The sequence below is a fragment of the Phalangium opilio genome, unplaced genomic scaffold (assembly GCF_054372755.1).
Source record: "Phalangium opilio isolate 3A_F unplaced genomic scaffold, DU_Popi_V2 ptg000209l_1, whole genome shotgun sequence".
NCBI lineage: Eukaryota > Metazoa > Arthropoda > Arachnida > Opiliones > Phalangiidae > Phalangium > Phalangium opilio.
The window spans coordinates 633,509-655,403 of NW_028324217.1; the positions used below are offsets into that span (position 1 = coordinate 633,509).

General features: G+C 38.9%; 1 protein-coding gene across 2 annotated transcripts in view; it reads left to right on the forward strand.

The window, feature by feature from the left end:
* The window catches only part of LOC149618130 (glutamate receptor ionotropic, NMDA 2B-like), a 32,684-nt gene extending 11,195 nt beyond the window's left edge, over positions 1-21,489 (forward strand). The window contains exons 2-17 of one of the 2 annotated variants that reach the window (XM_089853978.1): positions 9,506-10,232; positions 11,268-11,452; positions 11,688-11,938; positions 12,015-12,201; positions 12,263-12,389; positions 12,463-12,683; positions 12,779-12,929; positions 15,730-15,913; positions 19,536-19,661; positions 19,738-19,958; positions 20,020-20,180; positions 20,243-20,424; positions 20,497-20,591; positions 20,657-20,797; positions 20,933-21,102; positions 21,301-21,489. In XM_089853978.1, coding sequence (XP_089710104.1) covers positions 9,741-10,232; positions 11,268-11,452; positions 11,688-11,938; positions 12,015-12,201; positions 12,263-12,389; positions 12,463-12,683; positions 12,779-12,929; positions 15,730-15,913; positions 19,536-19,661; positions 19,738-19,958; positions 20,020-20,180; positions 20,243-20,424; positions 20,497-20,591; positions 20,657-20,797; positions 20,933-21,102; positions 21,301-21,448 — 3,042 coding nt within the window. In that variant the 5' untranslated portion in view covers positions 9,506-9,740 and the 3' untranslated portion in view covers positions 21,449-21,489. The remainder of the gene's footprint in view (positions 1-9,505; positions 10,233-11,267; positions 11,453-11,687; positions 11,939-12,014; positions 12,202-12,262; positions 12,390-12,462; positions 12,684-12,778; positions 12,930-15,729; positions 15,914-19,535; positions 19,662-19,737; positions 19,959-20,019; positions 20,181-20,242; positions 20,425-20,496; positions 20,592-20,656; positions 20,798-20,932; positions 21,103-21,300) is intronic. The other variant, XM_089853979.1, reaches the window with a different exon arrangement.
* The last annotated feature ends 406 nt before the right edge of the window (positions 21,490-21,895 follow it).

Below are 21,895 nucleotides of genomic sequence, written 5' to 3' on the forward strand. Positions count from 1 at the left end.
CATTCATACTTATGGAAGGAACATATCACTTATAAACTTATGCTCTTATCGATCCACAAAAACTATCGCTACCTTATTAAAGTTTTTAAAGATCCAGACTCGCTTGTAGCTTATAGCTAATTTCCTGTAATTTCAGCGTAGCCACTCAAAAACGGTGATGGCCGCTTCGAGGCGTTACATTTTTTTTTCTAGAGGCGTTACATCAAAGTCAAAGAACCTCCGGTTTTAGAAAAGAATTTATAGAGTCGATCTGCACTTAAGAGAATGGGTAACGCCTTAAAAATCAATTGGTTCCCTAATTTGAAATTCATCTCGCGTTAGTTTTAGTTTTAGTTTGGTCTCAAGATAACCATCGAAGCGTGGAGTAGAGTTCACGAGACTTTGTCAAGTCCATCGCTACGAAGTTCAAATAGAAGATGGTCAGCTTAACTCGATTACCGACAACAGTTCTCCGTCTTTATCTTCTCCGTTTGAAAGAATTCCCCACCACCACCACCACCACCACAGCAACCAAGGTTGTCTTTGTTTTAATGAAGTTTTTGTTGAAGCGTCTAAGGCAGCCCATTCGTCTTATACGCGTTAAGCTTTTGCTTTGTTTCTTTTGTTGTAACATTTCTAGATAGCTCCAGCGAGAGCTCGGATATTTGGCAGAAATACTACTTTGTTAATTCAAAACTCCGAGCTATTATTTTGGACCAAGGGAAGATCTATTTGTAAAGGTTGCTTTTGTTGGAAGCTTTTAAACGACATGGTTTGAAGGAGTTCAGTTTATTGAACTAAAGAATTAACTATTTGAATAGGTTCGTTTTGTTGCAAGCTTTTAAATGAGTACTTACAATGCATGGTTTGGTTAAATTTTTAGAGAGTTCTATTTTATTGAACTAATTTGAACTAAACTAAAGCCTTACTAATAACAAAGACGAAGTTATAACCTCACGAAAATCATGCACACAATCTCTGTCTGCAAGATTGATTACAGTCTGTTTACCGCTTCTTTTGACACGATATTCAAACTTCAAACCTTACAAGACATGGTTTGAAGGAGTTCAGTTTTATTGAACTATGGAATTAACTATTTGAATAGGTTCGTTTTGTTGTAAGCTTTTAAATGAGTACTTACAAGACATGGTTTGGTTAAATTTTAAGAGAGTTCAAATTTATTGATCTAATTTGAACTAAAGTAATGCCTTACTAATAACAAAGACGAAGTTATAACCTCACGAAAAGCACGCGCACAATCTCTGGCCTGTCTGCAAGTTTGATTAGAGTCTGTTTATTAGTGGCTTTTGATACGATATTCAAACTTCAAAGCCTTTCCCACGTTTCAAAATTGTTTTTCGAACCTAAGGTCAAATTCATTTGAAAGTATCCGACCTTTCGAGTGGGTATTCTTTTCACGCAAAAAAATAAAAGAAATCTGTTGAAAGAAAAACAGTTTTCTTTACGCGGGCACTATTTTAGTTTGGGATTGTTGAAAGAAAATCGTTGCCTTTGTTTGTTTTCTTCCCATTCTCGGCTCGGGTTTCAACGACTCGCACGCAACACTTGCCGGCTAAGAAGAATTGTATATAAAAAAAAGTCCAATCCGATTTTCAACTATTTGATTGTGGTTTAGGTCAAGATGGGTTCGCTCGAAAAACCCACCCGCATCGCATCTCACAACACCGGAAGTGAGGAAGAAGGAAGAGAGGATTTCAATCGTTTTCAAAAGATTGAGTAGCGCGCGCGGCTTCTCAAACCAATCCCCTTCTCCTTATTGTTTCATTTTATTAAATTGTTATCGGTTTTACTTCCGCCTGATATTTTCTCGAATCGAATCGCCTTACCAAAAACAAATAGAAAACAAAATAGAAATTGTTGGCAGTAAAAATATGTTTGCGACGTGCACACCAACCCTCAAAGGCTTGGATCCTTTCTATATCTCTAGGGTCTTTGGCTATCTAAAGATAGGTCTACTCATCTTATCTTTTGGTAATTTCTCCATAAGTTCGTAAGATCTGTTCCATCCATAAGTTTGTCACTGGAAAGCATTTAACAAACCGAATCGCGACAAACACCGCTCTTACGACTGTACAGTTCATCTCTAGCCCTATCTCTCTCTATAAAAAGCCACCAATTTATCATAAAACACACGGTCTGTGTATGACACCTTGTCTAGCACTATTACTTATAAGAAAAAACTACCCGATGTTTTTTGCAACGGTATATAAAAAAAGATTGACAAAAGTGTCGACAGCTCGTCGGAACGTTTGGGGCAAAAATATAGATATATCTTTTCAAAAGACTGAACGCTCCAGTGTCTGAATCAGCGCTAAATAACTCTACCCTACCTACCACACATCTTTAAATTCGGAAAGTGTTTGAATCAACCGAAATTTCAAAGAAAAACTAAAAAACCTAGGGTCTTAGAAGGAAAAACCCGTATAACCTCTGACCTTTTAAGAGACTCCGAGCTCAAATTACATCAAAGTCCTACCGGAAATCAATTCTTTAGATCCAGTTGGTGGAATTTCTTCCGTAAATTGCCCGGCAGTCATCACCCGGAGCGATCTAGACGCGTCCAGCTTCGACCAATCGAAGGACTTCTAAAGGAAACGTGTTCCTGATAAGTCTGCCGCGCCATGAGTTGAAGGGTGCTTTCTTTGCAGGGTCAAACTGAGTGGAAAGTGTCATGGGGTCTTCAATATTCAGTTAGGGAGATATGGGCTGATCCCAAACATTGATTGGCCCCTAACAAGGAAATAGAAACACATACCAGTGTAGGCACATTTCTACCCATATAATAGGACACTCTCGCTAGATAAGGGTCTTAGATTGAAGACCGATAAGGTCTTACACCACCATGAGTGATTTTTGGGGCCAATCAATGTTTGGGATCAGAACATATTTCCATAACTAAATATTGCTAGACCCCATACATGTTCTGGTAACACCTGCCACTTAGGTTGACCCAAACACCACGCCCCTTTAAGATTATGTCAGAAAACTTATCAGAAACACCCTGTACATAATGTTTATAAGAAACTAGCATTGTTTTGAGAATAGATTATTTCATTGCCATGACGTGCAAACGCAACAGTACTCAATGACGTCCATCTTCGTGCTTATAGTTGGCACTCTGATCCAAAACACGGAATCCTTCCCATCACCACTCTTGTGTGGAGAGAGAGAGAGAGAGAGAGAGAGGGAGAGAGAGAAAGAGAGAAAAGATATATTTCTCCCCCAAAACCCAAAACAGTTTTCGGAAAAAAATAAAAACAACGTAAAAACGAACGAGGCAAGGCTTAGTGATGGGAAAACGAACAGCTATGGACTCCTAACTCAACTATACTGAAGAAGAGAAGTCTCAATACACCTAAGCCTACGTAACTCTACTTTACCCCGAAGGGATTTAGAAAGGTCGCTAAGCCTCGGTTCTTACTCTAAAGTGACGGTGCATTTTAAAAGACGCTTCCTCCCGCCTTTGTTGATGCGATTGATCTCGTGGGACCGCAAAAATACCGCAAGAAAAAAAGGACATCAGTGTGGGGGCAACTGCAGCTTGCAGATTAAGCCTTGGTCCACGAAACTATAGTTACGCCGACCGACCGAGGCTTAGGTCGGGGAGATCTTTCAGTTGCTTCCTAGTTTGATTGATTGGCCGTGAAGGGAGTAATTAAGATAATTAGTTAAGATGAAAGCACGGATTCTAGATGATTTTGTCTGATTTATGGTTGACTTTTTTTTTTGGTCTTTTTGGCAAACATAATTTAAGTGAGATAATTTTAACCTTATCTGAAACATTGTTTTTATCAGGATATGCGATACTTGCATAGATTATAGTGGATCGTAATCTAGGAAGGTATCATTTTAATAGGTTTTTCTATGGTAAATTCTAGCCTATCTAAGGTTGAATTCTACAATAACGCCGACTATCTCGAAATTTGACACTAAAACGTTTTAAAACCTACGTAACTACATCTTTGCCAAAAACATTAAAACGATCCAAAGCAAAACACGAAAATGTTACATCGAGGGGTAATTTACTACGACATAATTTCATTTCATTTGTTTTGCAGAAATGCATGGTTTTTGATTACAAGTAACATGTTATAATAATCAAAATTAATTGTTATTTTAAGTGAATTTCCTCTCGAATTTCATAGAAACGTGTTTTTTCTCTTGTGTTCTTTAGACAGAGAAGAAAAAACCCTAAAAGTATTTCGGTAAAAGACAGAATAAAAAGTTAAAATGGATATTTTTGGCTTTGGTCCAGAGCGAGGGAACCATTTTCCGAGCTTTATGAAGTGCAACTAGTACAGTTTTTTTCTCTACATTATACACTAGCGCGGCTGTTAGTGTATTATTATTAGAGAAAACTTTGTTCAAAATCAACCATACTTCCTTCTTAAACCTCTGTTCTAAGGGCTTTTATTTCAACCTGACGTTGGGTGCCTTTGAAACAACTTGCCACGACAATTTAACTTTGCTACGAGTAAAAAGGCTTGATAGGAGATTTAACATTATTTTTCAAGATTTAAAGAAAGTTTCCTGTAACGTTTTTTTGATCCAAGAAAGATTCCAGAAATTCTTAGGATTAAAGTTTCACAGACATTATTTTAAAACGTCAACGTGAAACCTGGGTACGTCAACGTGTAACGTGTAGCTCGCTTTAAAGGGTTCCAGTTTAATTAAAAAGGTATTAAAAACAGAATGAACAGAGCCACTAAACGTTGACTTTACCAGAATAAATTCAAAACATTAAAATTAAGTGTATTAAATAATAATAATTTTTAGGTATGTTTCACATACACTTTAATTTTTTTGTGCTTTTTCTCCTGAACCTTTTAGTGTTCTTTGGTTTAGAGTTACTTAGCGAATTCTAGGTCTATAAGCTAGACCGGAAGTTAAGTTTTTTAGCGCCTAGAACTTTCTCTTTAGTCTTTACTAGTTTAAGAGATTTCAAAAAGGTTTTTCTTGCTAAAGAGGTCTGAGTAGGATTTTGTCGAATTTAATGTTACAAAAATAAGTTAACATCGCAATGGTTTTAAGATATTTTAAAGGATTATCTGATTTTCAAAGGAAATCGACTGGTCATAGAAGCATTGAACATTTTCGAATCCTCAAAATTCAGTTGATTTCCCATAGAACCATCCACTCATCGGTCCCATAACTCCCTCTCTTAATCATGTTTTACTTAAAAAAATTAAGTCATACTTATTGGAGTTATGTTATTTATGATATTAATAAATAAACGTGATTTGAGCGTCGAGTTGAAACTAATTAAAATTATCCAAGCAATTTAAATAATAATAATAAAAAACACGACTTCGTGTAATTAACACCCCCAAGGGAGAAACTAGGAAATTAATCTCAGGTTTTTTTTTCAGTACCAATCTTCCCAATATTATGTTTAACCAGCAACTAGCTTGCTTATTTTAAAGCTATGATTAAAACCCTTGTTACCTGGAGGACTATTTTTTATATAAAATATATATTTTTAAGTCTTTAAAGTAAACCTCAACGAAGAAATATCTAATTTTCATTTTTAAAGTTATTAAATCATCGTTTTAAAATTTGAAAAGTATTTATTTTATTGTTTAAAAATAAATAAGGACTTTAAGAGTAGCCGACATTCAGGGGTTTTCATCTCTATGTATTTTCCCATAGCCCCTGTAGAAGTGTTTAACCACGCAACACACCCGTGTACAAGGTGAAGCTACCCACCAGGGTAATGCTAATCCTATGGGGGCGAATAATGCATTTATAATTCATCATAACTTTGTTAATAATGCTCCATTTTCAACCTAATTTAGCTTATTTTGTAGCCCTTAATTTACTCTATCTATATACGTAACTAATTACGCAATTAGTGACGTAATACACTGGGAAAATTTAAATATTTAAAAATATTTGCGCGTAATTTCCCCATCTTGAATATTTTAACAACAGTAGAAACAAGCTATACTCCGATGCAACCAAAGGCGGGTCACTGCCATTTCTGTACATTATCCAATAAAATATTTAAGCCTATAACGCATTAACGCGGAAAATAAATAACATTGTTGACAACAAGGAAAAGCCATCCATAAATACTTGGGTCTTAAGAAATTAATATTAAAAATACCGCAGCGAGAAATCTTTCCGTAGAAATTATTAATACCACTAAAGGTCATTCGGAGTTCATGTAACCGAGGCTTAGCTAAAAATCAATAATATTTCGGGTCCAAATTAACTGATGGGCGGGGGCGAGACGGCGAGTGGCGGCGGACGCGGGACCAAACTTATTTGTTCTCGAATAAGCAATTGAAGGCGAAAGTCAAGCTAAGTTTTGTTTGCTCAATATATAATCATGAAAGACCAACGAAAGGGCCGAGTTAGAGTCTGAGGCATGCTGGGAACTCGCTTGAATTAGGGTTAACGCTTTCAGCTCCATCATTTTACGTAGAAAGCGCCGTTATACGGAATACTGAAGATGGACACGTGATACCTTTCAAAAATGGGTGAAGTGAAGTGAAGTGAAAGAGATACGCGATTGTAAAATTAAATTTATAGGGAAACTATCCCTTTTTTTAAAATTCAAATAAATTAGATAATAATGGATAACTTTCTGACTCAATTTATACCTCAACTTTGACGCGTTACAATTCCAGTTTAAATATAATTCCAGGAAAATCCCTTGAGTATATGATAGCTCAAAGTGTTCTCTGTGGAAGGGTAGAAAAACCTCGCGTCTTGGCCAATCAGGACTCGTATAAAACACAAAAACTGGCAGACTCGAGCCTCAACTTTGTAAAATCAAAACTCTATACTAACCAGGAATAGATTTAGTTTTAGAAGTAGGAATAGAGAACAGAGTAATATCTGGGCGCGCGCCAAAGTCCCGGAAACCCCTTCCCCGTGACGGGGGGGGGGGGAGTATGAAAGAACAGGCGGGTCATAGCTACAATGATAAAAAGGAATTACGTAATTTTCGCCGTCGCCGTCAGCAACGTCATCAAAACGTAGTTTAAAACTGAGCAGCCAATTAGATAATTTAAACTTTTCGTTACATTACGTGTTGGAGGGAGGGGCCCTATCTATACTGGGTGGGCTATGAGTCGGAATAACTGAAGTAAATACTAACCATTCTCCATTCCTACTTCTAAAATTAAATCTATCCCTGACTAACTGTAGTGTATACTTAAATAAAAATCATTTCTAAAAATAATAACCCAAACTGTAACCAATCCAAACACATATTTGCACGTCTATCTAAAAGTAACGCGAGTATTTGTTGGCCTTGTGAAAAGGGGGAAAGGTCATAAGGGGTTGTATGATATACATATACGCATTGCAGTTTCAGATTGAATTGGTAATTCGGATAGGGAGGGGGAGAAGGGTTGAAAGGGAGTGATGTTATTTTTAGTACCATACCATTGAAAGGGGGGAGTTTGCTTAGATTAAAAGTAAATCATTTTGTTTTCCTTGAACCCCTTCTCTCGCCACCAGGGGACATTTGCGTTACGGTTTGCCTATTCAATTTGCGCTTAAGAAATGCAAAAAGATATTCCTGTTTAGATAAAAGTTATTTTTACGATTGTGGTTTGGGTTGTAACGTCCATTTTATCTCCGTTAGAAATGAAGTTGGATTGGATATTATGAAATTGACATGTGGTTGTACTATGGGGGCGTGGCCAGTGAAATCTACGGTAGGGGAAAGTATGAAAATTTGGGAAGAAGAATCCGAGTGCGGTTGCCATTTTGAAACCGTTGTCTTAATTTTCAAGTACTTTACAATTATAATTACAATTTAAAGACCAAGTCTTGGTTGGGTGATTTGTTGAATGATTTCAGTTCAGGAGCGTGTGGGAAAACATGCCTGATCTCGAAACAATCCTTATTACATTAAAACTTATATGCGTATTTTGAAAATAAGCGCCATCTGGTGTTTTTAAGTCGTACTAAACAACCCTAGGCTACCACCAACCCCATAACAATAGCCCGTGCAATTTTCCAAAAATTCGAAAATCATTTAGGAAAATTCTTAGAGCAATAAATAAATAAAAATAATCGATCCTGAGACAGGAATTAGATTTTTAAGCCTAATTAGGCTTAAGGTTTGAAATAAAATAAAATAAAAAATATTTCAAACATGAAAAAGAAATTTAAAGCGAAATTGAGGTCATTTTCAGCTTAGTTCAGGATCGGTAAAAAGCGGTGCCGATAAGAACAAGAAGAGAGGGGGGTGGGAAAAGGACCTAAAACCTCATTGGTTAAATTCCTGGGGTTTTAGAAGCGTCTAACTCTAATGAGTAACGATCCTTTAAGCGAGCACCAAATGACTCTCACGGCTAATTGAACTAAATTGAGATGAAACACTACTTACTGTAACAGTAGCCCGCAGCCCAATAGAAGTCTATGCTCAGCTCCGAGAGAGAGACGTTCAGAGATAGTTTGAGATTGTTCTAGTGGAAATTGTTAATCCATCATGGGTGAAACGTCGCTGCGCACTTAAGTTGATTAACTCCCATTACGTAGTTGACTCCAAGTTCGAATTACAAACCTCGTTCATGGTGCAACTGGAAAAATATGAAAATGAAAATTTTACTGTTTGCACAAGATAATAAAGAACGTGTTTCAATTGGTTTTAATATATCTTAGAAGTTAATCAATTAAAATACTCAGACAGAAGTAGATTAACATTCATTAACCATCGGAGATAAATTTGTCAAATCCTAATTACTTATGACAATAATCACTTGACCGATCTGTCCATTTTAAAGCTTGTTTACGTATAAACCGATGCACTTAAAACTAATTGAGTCACCGTTTTCTGAAAATATCAAGTTTAGCAGAGTAGAATGATCCCGAAATATCCCTATTCATACGTACATCTATAATCATCGTACACTTAGCTAAGCCTAACGGGTAATTTAAGGCGGGAAAATTTGGCTAAAGGTTAGAATATGGTTCATTAATTTTAGCGGGAAACAGCGCGTGCTGGGGGAAAAGGCGCGCGCTTTCTCTTCCCGTCCGTATTTGTAACAACTTTTCGCGCAGAGCTCTAGCGCCGGGCGACAAAACGCGACAGCCGGTAGCGCGTGCAGTCTGAAAGGAATGTCTCCTTCCCCAACGACAGTTTAACTTGGTAACACCCTTAGCTAGCCGGGGTCAAAGGCCACTGGGTATGTGACGCTATGAACTTGGGTTTGACGTCAACTCTAATTAGCGTCAACCCAAAGACCAGCCCCTTTCTTAACTCAGACTTTCTCAGGAATGGGATTATTATTAGGTTCCCGAAAAGTAGCTCGGGTTTAGGGTAATCATTTGACCGCTAAAACCAAGTACGCGGCTTATAGAACAATGTTAGGAGATACGTGCATTTGCCGTTAGCAATTTATGTTGACAGAATTAATTTCGTGGAATGTTTTGTTGGTAAACCATTTTCTACCTTGAAGCACGCAACGTTTTATCGGTCCCTGGTTGAAATAACTCAAGGATTTTCGTATTATCATATTTGACCAAGGTGTATCTCATTCTTTAGGTGTTTAATTACCAATGAGCATGGAGTCAGAAAACAATTATGACCAGACTTCAATTCATCCAATGCAAACCAACAATACATAGCCCAAACTGTCTCTGAAACTACTGCCCAACCTGGATCCAAATACTCACGACACCACACTAAGAGAAATGCCCTACCATCAACAGAAATCCCCCAGAATGTGACCAAAGCGAAAAAGAAAAGCCCAAAATATTAAGCAGACTATCAAAAAATCATGAGACTTCAATTTCAATCATTAATTTGCTGTATGTACGTCCTGGTGGTACTGGTGACCCAACAGACCAACGCATCACGAGCCATAGAGGATGACGAGGATGCGCCATCGGAGCCACAGACCCTGATGTTGGGGACCATTCTACCAGAGACATCGTTGATAACGGTCCAACGAAGGTACGCGTTAAAGATCAAGGCGGCCTTGGATCTGTTTTCGAAGGGAAAGCATTCCAGTAAGGTTGAGTTCCAAAAGTACTTCAACATCGCCGCCACACCGCAGATATCTTATTGGAGCATGACGCCAAGTCCAACGGACATTCTCAAGACCTTATGCGAGGATTTACTGGCAAACAACGTCGCCAGTATCTTGTACTTGACCAACTCCCCGGTCTATGGGAGTAACGCCGCGTCTGCCCAGTATCTCCTGCAATTAACGGGGTATTTAGGTATCCCAGTAATTGCCTGGAATGCCGATAATATGGGTTTGGAACACGTAAGTACTGAACGCCTTGTCTTATCACTGTCTAGTTGCTGGCTTGGGATAAGTTCCTAGTTTTTTAGTTCACTTAAGGCTATTCTTCTTGGGAGAAAAACTTCCAGGAACAATTGTTCCATTGTCTTTGGTTCCCAGGGACAGGACAAACTTAGTGTCGCCCTAACTAACAGCGAGAAAAGACCCGTCCATCATTCGTTTGAAAGCAAAGAACCCCTAATTCAAGTCATTCTCACAATGCCCAGAAGGCCCAACTTCCCAAGCGCCCCCCAAAATAAAAAGGCCACTCACTATCTAAGAAAGAATATCGTCCAGAAACTTCCACAATAACCCTGTCAATAAAGCCCCGGGTGCTAAGGCCATTTTTGGACCAAGGAAATGACCACGGCCAATAGAGGCGGAAAAGTTGGGGAGGTTTAGCTTTTCGTCTATTGGCTTTAATATAGTGAACAGACTGTCAGACTGTCCCTTAGAAAAATATCATAGCTTGACCCTCGCATAAAGGATGATATAAAAAAATTGCCAGTAATAAGGCTGTCGGACTTGGTTTTCGGTTTAGGTTACTAGACATCGCTGATTTTACCGCCTAGATCTAATGGTGTTTTCAGGTTAACTCGGTAGTAAGGATAAGTCTGGGTTAGGCTTCGAAGTTTATATTAACGCTAGGTTATCATAACCGCTTTCATTTTGATTCAAGCTTGACTCCCTTTGAAAGGGAAAATCATAGGATTATATTTACGAATTTTGATAAATAACTTCGAGGGTAATTTACTTTTGGTAGCTGGGAATAAATAAGAAAATATGGTGTGTTAGGTCGTATAGCGATACAAGCTCGAAGCTATGGAGCGAGATATTGTTTTAGCGAAGGGCAAATAGCGTAGGGACTATGGGACGTACTACGCTTTCATTTCATTATATTGTGTAACATTCCCTTTTATATTTTATTAAAACCTTTCTTACGGATGGAGTAGAATCAGGTACGGCAAAAAGATATTGTTAAAGGATTGTAATTGAGGAAGATTTCATTCTCTATAGCGGGTTTCGGAGTCTCAAATATTACAAATGGCGCCATCGGTTCAACACCAATCCGAAGCGATGTTAAGCATTTTAAAAAGATACGATTGGAAGAAATTTTCAGTAGTTACGTCTAGTATAGCGGGTCATGATAAGTTTGTACGGTCCGTCCGGGAACACGTTCAAGAAAATCTTCCTTTGTACACGTAAGATGACGTTGATAACCCTACATTCGCCTTCGTCGCGTCAATACCTTTACAACGAGTACCCACAAGATGGGGTTCGTACCAGGTTATCATACCGGAAATGACGTCATAATGTTTCTGACCACTTCCGGTTAAGGTAAAGTTATCGGAAGTAGGCCGTGTTTGTACTCGTTGGAAAGGTCTCCCAGAGGCAAATCTCGCTATGATAGTTACAAAAATATATTTTAAACTCCAGGTTTGATATTTTGGATATTTATACTTTGAAATCAAAAACGCCCGAAGCTATTTACGAAGAGCTTAAAGATTTGGCAACGACCGAAGCCAGAATATTCTTGCTTTATAGCAATCGCGAAGAAGCCGGTTACATTATGGGGGCAGCCGAACGACACGGCATGACCGGCAAAAATTACGTTTGGATAGTGACGCAAAGCGTCGTACAAAACGTATTGGAACCAGGACCGGGTACTTTCCCTCCAGGAATGCTAGGTTAGCTCCCAAAAAAACATATCATTTAGCACCACTAGTAGACCGTGTCCTAATTACTGTGGGGCGGGGCCCTTAGGTGTGTATTTTAACACGACAAACGAGAAACTACTGGATCAAATCGAAGACGCCATCTTAGTTTTCGGCTATGGTCTGGACCTGTTCGTCAAAGACAGAAGGAACTCTAATTTTACATTGAAACCGAATCTGACCTGCTTGGAAAATTCTGGGGTACCACGATGGAACCTCGGAGATGTGTTGGCGAAGTAAGTAGTTCATTTCAATGAGGACACGAACCAGGTTAAATTGCCCTTTCCCTACTGCAAGGTATTTACGCAACGTCAGCATAAGCAAGAAATTCGGCAGGCCGAGAATCGAGTTCAATCCGGATGGAACTTTAAAAGTCGTTGAACTGGAAATAATGAACTTGAACAATGAAGGTTTTTGGACAAAGGTGACGCGTTGAGGGTTGTTTTTTGTTAACGGATTGTCCGAGGAGACTAATGGAGCACCCATTTGACGGCCAGATAGGTACTTGGACGGACAAAGGACTAGAGATCACGGACATCGTCTGGCCGGGTGATTCGCCACACCCTCCATTGGGAGTGCCCGAGAAATTCAATTTGAAGGTCACCTTCATGGAAGAACCACCTTACGTCAGCATGGTACCACCAGATAATGAAACGGGAGAGTGCAAAGCGAGCCACGCCGTTCAGTGCAGGATTGTCCCCGAGAGCCAACTGGCCAAGTAAGTAATTGACACTTGATTCGATCGTCAAACTATAGGGGTCCTCGATTGGACTTAAATTAACACTTTTTCCCTGGTCTTTGTCTCGCTTATAGTGTCAACATGTCAGAGGCAATCCGTAACCCCAAGTATTTCATGTGCTGTTCAGGGTTTTGTATCGATTTACTGGCAAAACTGGCCAACGATTTAAAGTTCACATACGACCTGTACCGTGTGGAAGACGGCATATGGGGAGTACTCAATGATGTAAGTACAAACAAGTGATTACTTCACCCTCCCTTTAAGGGATGAGTTGCAAATATAAACGAGCTCAATCTAGATAATCCTTAACCTCATTTGCATATTTAACAAACTAGATATAAAATAGCCGATATATTTCAACTCCACTAGTTCCTGCCAGTGAAAAATGGCAAGGTTTAAACTTAAAGCCGGGTAATTCTCATTTTCAAAATATGCAAATATCCGGGTTTGGGGGGAGGGGGGTCCTCTCCAGAAATTAATACCCGCCAGAAAAATAAAAGAAGGCGTTTGGGCGAACTTTGCCTGAATCAAAGAGAAATTATATAGGCCCTATACTTGAAAAGTTAATATGAAAAAACCAAAAAAATTCCTAGGGGATGAATTTCAGAAAATTCCTTAAAATTCCTTTTTCCAGCCCTGACGAATTTCCTCTCCTTAAAAGGGGAAATAAATCCTTAAAAAGGGTTCCTTTCCCGAAGACAATTTTAATAAAAAAAAAAAAAAGCTTTGCGAATGATGCCAGTTTTTAAGCCTTAGCTATAAGGTTTCTAATATTAATAAGTCTTCAACGCCATTTGAATGTTTGCCTGTCCTTTGTACCCTATCGTTGCTAAGCCATTCAAAAATATCGCGTTGCATTCTGGGAATAAATGGTGACCTAACTTTCTGACCGTTACTTTCTCTTGGCAACCATAGTTTAGATTTTCTGGTATCAGAGGCGTTAGAATTTTTTTAGTTCTTGGACAAAGTCAATTTTCTTAACGCAAACCTGGATAGATGGCGCTGGTAAATGTAACATTTTCGCTTTGCCCCCATAAACTAGCGCTACCTAGTATCCACGTACAGCTAAATATTACTACGTATTCAAATTAATCTATAAAAAAATGCCTAAGTCGCAGCAACACTCGCATTGAGCTTCAGAGATACCACATTACTTCTTGTAGACTTATAGGATGATAACTTACGTCCTTATGGCGATAATTCCAAAAAAAAACGACAGCTCAAAAACGAGAGAGAAAAAAAGGACCGAAAAATTCGAAAGAGATTCTTTTTATAAGATAAAATAAAAAGCGGATACAACTTCTAAAGTGAACAGCTAATCAAATGGAATAAGACTCGAGATGTTAGATCACTTGGCCAGATAAATCGAGGGACATTCTCGAACCAATTGAATAGAGTTAAGAGAAAGATCCGGAGGAATATTATTAAATTAATTTCACAAAGTTTTTCATGGAAAAAATAAAAAATAGAGTAAAGAAGCGTGAATAATTCGCGCTACCACGAAAACCGCTCAAAATCGAACCATTGAACTGGAAAAACGCTCCCATAAACCAAAATTGCCCCTAGCGCAAATTCAAACATCAAAGCGGATCATTTTTAAAAAAGCGAGAGTCGCGTTCAATTGCCGTGAAATATGTCACCACATTTTTAGCCTTAAGGGAGAGGGGAAGGGACAGTTGAAAACAATGGGGAATTACTGACACAAAAATGCACGAGACAATTAAGACTTTTCGATAAGTTTTTTTTTTGGTACGATGTTTTCAATGTTCGAGTAATTTGATTTGATTGCGTTGTTACTTACCCTTTAAAGGGATACACAACGCGCTAACCTATGGACGTGGTCTATATCAAGCTTATCTTATCTTAAATCAAATAAAGCTCTACTGCGCATGCGTGAAATCCGAATAGCATTATCCAACGAATCGTTCCACGCTTACAGTCACTTGACTTGCCTAATCACTACTGCAGGAAATAGTACAACGCTAAGCCTACTTCTTCAAAGTATAGTTTTTGACACGCCCCCATCTATATAACTCATTGTATATCACTTTAAAAGTAAAGTAAATCCTTTGATAAAGGTGAAAACTTTTGAAAGTTCACGAACTTAAAATCCTTCAAAAAATATCCTTTGCTACAAGGACCGTGCAATTCTTCGAAGTAACCAAAAAAAAGAAAAAAACCTAAGAGAGGTCGATTTATTTTGTCAAGACGTTTGCCCTCTGGTGTACGAAATTCTAAATCCCCAAAGAAGAATAAGATAAAATATAACAGCTTTGATATCCACGATTGAAAATTCCTTAAAACTCCGAAAGTGTGACGATGGATTCCCCCGAAGAATCTTGAAAACTAAAAAAACTAAACTAAAAAAATTGGAATCCAGGATTTCCTACAGATATCTGGCAATATATTTTGGTAAATCCCTTTTTTTCTTGGGTTTAGCCTATATGTATATTGAAGATAGAAAGGGTTTTTGGACCAGGAACTTGTTGTCATTCTCACTCTCATGGCGTGAGGAAATCTAATATGATTCTAAAAGTTTTCTCTAAAACCCATGCAAAAACAACTTTGGGGTAGATACAGGTTGTTTCTGATGAATTGAAGGGTGTATTCTTTAAGTCAAACTGATCGAAAGTGTCACCGGAACATGGCCTCTACAACCTTTAGATACGACACAATTTTATAAGACATGTTCCATAAGTATGACACAAGCGAGAATTGAAGTCCTAACTACACTCGGTGGTGGTTAATTAATTTTGCAGGACCAAGTTCCATCTAGGTCCTATTTAGTCTGAACTTACTAAGACCAAATTTGACAGCAGCGCCTCCTCACCAGGCGTCTTCGCCTTACCCTGAATCTATGACCTACTTCAATCACTTCAAAATTACAAGCTCCAGTTTCTAAGTTACCATTGATAAACTTATATATGGAACATATCTCATGAACTAGTGACGAGGAAATAGGACTTGACCAGTGTCGAGTATAAACTAAGTATTTGTCCTATTGTTTTTTTGTGTGTCACTTTAGAACGGGACCTGGAATGGTCTGGTAGCGGAGATCTTGAACCATCGAGCCGACATGGTGGTTACTTCCTTTAAGATGAATTCCGATCGACAGACAGCATTAGACTTTACAGTTCCTTTCTTAGAAACCGGCATAGCTATTCTAGTCGCCAAACGCACGGGAATTATCTCGCCTAAAGCATTCCTGGGTAAGTACCTGCCTTGCCTACCTACTTAAGCTAAAGCAAATCCTAACTGCGTGACGTATTCCGCGGGATCCCTTAATCGAGACACTTAAGCCTATTTAGGGCCCTTCAGCGAATTTATTTACGTTGATGACGTAATTGGCCTTCGCTAATTAATCTTAAAACGCTCTAAATTTAGCGAAAATTGCTTTCGAAACCTCCTTAAGTCTTAGAGGCATTTTGAAACTTGAATACATAGATTAATTATAAGATTTCTCCGGACCGACCAAGGCCCGATCTAATCTATAATCATCGCTTGACAACCCAATTAATTATTAAAAGACGTCCACTTACCTCGCACAAACAAATTGTTATTAAATATCGTCTGCTAATTCAGACAAACAAATTAACAATTAAATCACTAATTAGTCTTCATGATTGTTATAATAAGACATTTGGCACATGCGCTATAAGCTTTTGAATCCCGAGAGTGCGCAGAGACGACAATAGTTCAACCCCCTCCCCTTGTAAAGGGTCGATAATGAACTGAATTAAACTGAACCCAAGATTGAAAATTATTTAAACCCTCAAAACACCACGGTGCATGGCCATGGACTTGGTCCAAACATATTTTGAAGCGTAAATAATAGATTATGCCAGAGATAAACATACTTGAAATATGAAATGTGAGTTTGGGAATGGGCCTACATTTTATGTCCTTACGTTTGTGTCCCCCTCTCTTGATACTTGAAGAGAATATTTTTCGCCGAATACACAGGACGCAAGAGAACTGACTAGTGCTTGGGTCGCGTGTCAAAGTTGAATTGAAGGAGAGAACTTACCCCCAGGGTTATATTCCAAGAAGCCGAAGAAGTTCGTTCTTCCACCATCGAAATCGTTGTTTCATGTTTTGATAAGTAGGCATATAAGATGGCGTTTCGAACGCGTCGATGCTTCCCCCCCCCCTCGGCATCGTGCGCGTCTTGCATGCTGAGTCGTAGCTACGAGTGAGTGTACCTTCATCCGTCCGTGACCCCGAGACAACCTTTTACTCGTTTATCACTGACAGAATTCCTCTTCCTAGTAACGTAACCAATCATAAGTAAACCGATATCTCGTTAAGTATGAAAGGCACTATCTCAGTTTATCCGTATTAAAGCAATGAACAGCTATTAGCGCCATGTAGCGGTGATATTAATTATTATTTAAAATAACAAATTCGGCAGGTTTTTGGGGCTTATTCTTAATTTTCACCGACTTTAAAACCATTCAATCCACCTTATTCCCTATCGCCGGAAGTTAGGCTTAACTCGGGATTCATAGAGGGGAGTAACGGGAAGAAATTCGTCGGTCGTCTGCTACAAAGGCCAAAAAATGTAGTGTAGCAGACGACAGACGAATTTCTTCCCGTTACTCCCCCTCTATGAATCCCGAGTTAAGCCTAACTTCCGGCGATAGGGAACTTAATAAGGTGGATTTTTGTCCAACAGTAATTATTTAAAATTTTACTATTAAACCACTATGTGACGCCGTCTAGCGGTGGCCGAGGTTGTTGGGACACATTGTACATCCCTTTAAACAGGCATAGGCATACTTAGAGAAGATAATGTTACCTATGGTCGACTAGGATATTATGGTTCCCTCTTTTTCGATTTTCCTCTGTCGGAATGTTGGTTGACTCCAAAAATTGCTTAGCTGGACCTTTCTTCTAGCCTCTCTTCGTTTTCCGTTCTTTTTCTCTTTCTATCGAGTTCTTCTCGACGTCCTTCCGTAGTATTTTTTGCTTAGTTGTGCGTTGAATTGATGGTTCTGTAAATAAAATAAGACTTTTAGGATCTTATATAATACAACAACATTTTCTAGATTGGCAAATTTAATTATTTAAAGAGCTAGGTACAAATATTTTAACCTTAGCCAATGTCTTCCCAGCTTAGGTTTTTTCAAATCAATAAGAAATAACTGAAGAAAGAACTTTTCCAGATGCGTAATTTGGTTTTAGGTTCGTCTTTCTAGCTACGTTTGAACCGAAGTTATACGCTCTTGAAATTCGTCTTTTTTAAGTTTCAAATTTTGAAAATTAGGGTTATCATTGGTTTGTGTAATTCTGATACGATTATTCTTTTTGAATAAGTAAATAATCTACTAAAGAAACGGTATTAACTTGAGAATAATTCAACTTTTCAAAACTTAGTAATTTTCAAAAATAAATTTATCTTTCAAATTTTGAAAAAAGTATAACTTGGGTTCTAGATATCGTAGAAAGACGGTCTCACTTTCTAAACAGGGTCATTTTTAACGCTCCTTCAAACGAGATAACCCATTTCCGTCTACCAATATCCCTTAATCCTGTAAAAACCCCGCAAACCAACAAAAAGATAAGGCAAGCCGTCCCTTCTCAAAACCGGCCAAAAAAAAAAACCTGGCACAAACTTTGCTTTGCCATCCTCACTTGTCGCTTCTACTTAAAGCAGTCAAGCTGAAAAGTCAGCCATTCGATCGACACTGTCCAAAAGCATAGAGAATTATACGAAGAGAAGTAGATAAACACCCTCAAAAGAATTGTGAAAAAGGTTTTTAAATTGGATACTCTTGAAGGCTACGAAGATTGAATTACCCCTCCTCTTACTAACAATTCTCCATACTTTAACTGAAGCAGAAAATAAGTTTTGGGGACTGTAGTTTTTAGGCCCTTCAGGTTTTCTTTTGGTACGCTATCTGTATATGATTAATAGTTATCAAAGCAAGTCACTGGCCAAGAGTAATCTCCGTAGAGCCATTAGGCCCATTTGCCAACCCGCCGGAAATTAAACGGAGCCCCCCAGGGGCCCCAGGACGTGAGCTACGCTACCTATACTACACGCAACCCAAAAGAAAAAAATAAAACCTCGTTGATATGTAAGTAATACATGGCCCGTGCAAGATAGGTGTTGACAAGGCGAAACATTTTACGAGACTTCAAGATCATTCTTATCGCGTTAGTTTGAGCCTAAAGGGTTAAGGTGTTTATTTCTTCAAAGGGGGGCGTTGGTGTTGATGTTTGGACTCAAACAGGGTGTTTATCCAAATGCGGTTTAACGATGCTACAAAATTAGATCAACATATTTGAGGCGAAAATTGGCCCTTTAACCCACTTAGCAGTCTTTTACCGTAATCTCTTTGATTTAATCGGAATAGTATATAGTCGCGTATAAAATTGGCAAGGCCCAAGCCATCAAAAATCCAATATCGCGGTGGCGGCAATCTCATTGAGTCATTGTTGACGTTCTAACCCTAAAGACCTTTCGAAAATGAAAGGCCATGCAGTTATATTTGGTGGAAGCAAGCGTTGAACTCTAACTCATCCCAGTGTCTCTTTTACGAGCAATTTACAGCGAAGGCTTATATCTTTTGAGCCATAACAATTACGTTTTATTGTCGCAACCATATCGCCAAACATTTCGAAGCTATCTCTAGAGTACAACGCGGAACAGTCTACCCTTCCTACCTCTCTTCCCCAATCGATGCCCGAGCTGCTTTCGGGCTTTTGAAAACAAATGGGGTTTAGTCTACGAGATGAAACAACAACTGTTTGATGGAGCGAGGATAACACAGCATTGACTTATAGTATCGATATTATATCTACGTTTGTCGCGTTTCATTTTTTTAGAGCCTTTCGACACACTTTCCTGGCTTTTAATATTGCTCATAATCATCCAAGCTGCAGCAGTCGCCATTTTTGTTTTTGAATGGCTAAGTCCCTCAGGGTACGACAAGAAAATGCGTCCGCCAAGAGGTACGTACGCTGCACTCCGTATTGGATGGTCAATCAAAACCCGATGGTGGATATGATTGGATTTTAATGTTTGCAGACCACAAGTTCTCCCTGTTCCGCACCTATTGGTTAGTTTGGGCTATTCTCTTTGGCGCGGCCGTCAACGTCGACTGCCCCCGGGGTTACACTGCCCGGTTCATGTCCAACGTCTGGGCCATGTTCACCGTAGTCTTCTTGGCCATTTACACAGCTAACTTAGCCGCTTTCATGATCACGCGTGAAGAGTTCTACGATCTCTCCGGAATCGAGGACTATAGAGTCAGTACTCGCTCGAGTTGTCCTTTAAAGACATTAGTAACGTGAAAGGGTCTCTTTCCAGTTAGAAAACCCAAAGATTAAAGATCCACCTTTTCGATACGGGACTGTCCCGTACGGAAATACCTGGGCGGTGCTCAAAACGAATAAGCGGCAATTATTCGACTACATGAAGAGATATAATCGGACTACGGTCCAAGATGGGCTCAAAGCGGTTAAAAAAGGGTCAGTAACTATTTTAAGTAGTCTTTCAATCGCGTCAACAATTATCACCGTCTACATTACAGCGAAATGGACGCCTTTGTCTATGACGCGACAGTCTTGGAATATCTAGCCGCCCAAGACAACGAATGCCGCCTTCTAACAGTCGGTAGTTGGTACGCCATGACGGGTTACGGATTTGCCTTCCCAAAAAAATCCAAATACTTGAACATGTTCAACGACAAAATGGTAGTTTACAAGGAGAACGGTAAGAAATTCGATAAAAAAGACTGGACGTAGATCAGCTAAGTTCAAGTACGTCATAACCGGACACTTTTAGGCGACCTGGAACGTTTGCAAAGGTTTTGGTTCCAGGGGTCCTGCCGCCCAAGCAAAGAGAAGCAGAAGGCAAGCAACCCATTGGACTCTAACCAGGTAGGTGCATGACGCGTGTTTTGTCCGGGTTAAGAATATTTCCAATTACGTTCTTTTACTCTTAGTTCGTCAGCGCCTTTTTGCTCCTTGGCTGCGGCTTTCTCCTAACGCTATTTCTTCTAGTCTTCGAGCACATTTACTTCCGGTATATCCGGAAGTACCTCGCCAAAAAAGACACCACGGGATGCTGCACGCTCGTTAGTTTGGTCAGTAAATTGTTTTTGTTTGCCGACTTTATTATACCATGGCGACTAATTAAGAATCGAGTGTTCTTTTGTTGACTTTGTTTCTTGGGTGTGGTTCTATTGGGGTTGTTTCTTTTTTGTCTTTTCTCGTGGCAGAGTATGGGTAAGTCTCTAAGTTTCCGGGGTGCTGTCTACGAAGCTCAAGACCTGATCAAACACCACAGATGTAAGGATCCAGTTTGCGACACTCAACTATGGAAGGCTCGACATCAGCTCGATATGGCGCAGATTAAAATAAGGCAATTACAGTTGGAGTTGGACAAAAGGTAAGCAGTTACATCTTTCAATTTGGCTATCTTTATCAGAGTGCATGGCGTATTTGCGTTGCGTTACTGTCATAGTGACACCTGGCGACGGGGTAAGGTGTAGAAATAAGCTTTAGAGATGCGAGTCTCCGTCCATTAAAATAGTTCAAGTAGTAAACTTGGGTCTCTAACGTTAGTCCTCGGTATTTGTTGACCCAGCAGGTCACCAAGTGACAGTTACCTGAGGCCACGAGACTTGACCTTCGATCACGTGACCACTAATGAGGCGCAGCGCCGCCTGTCGCCCGGTCGCGGCATGAAATCGGGAGGTTCGCTTAGAATATCCGAAATTGAAACGGTGCTCTAACCACCTGCACCCTTTAAAAGCCACGTGATCGTCCTTGCGTAGAAATTCAGGTAAAGAGGTTACGGGAAATTTAAAAACAGCATCGCTGCGTAGAGAGGTCGCTTACTCAAACTGGTAACAAAAAATAGATAATTAAACTTACAAAACAGATTACAGCTGAGCTTAAAAAAATATCATTCAAAATGGAGACACAATTTTGCTAAACATTAAAAAGCTAGACAGGACTTTTAAAAAGTTATTAAAAAAATTCGCATCGCGAATTAAACCGTTTTTCGAATTTAATTTTTGGGGTAAAAAAGAATTAAGATGAACTTTATATACGTGTTTTAATTAAAAATATTAATTAAATAAATTAATTGTCAGAAAAAAAAGATTACGCCAATTAATAACTTAAGGATGTGTAAAATAAATTAATGCTATGAAAAACAAAATATATAATTTAAAATT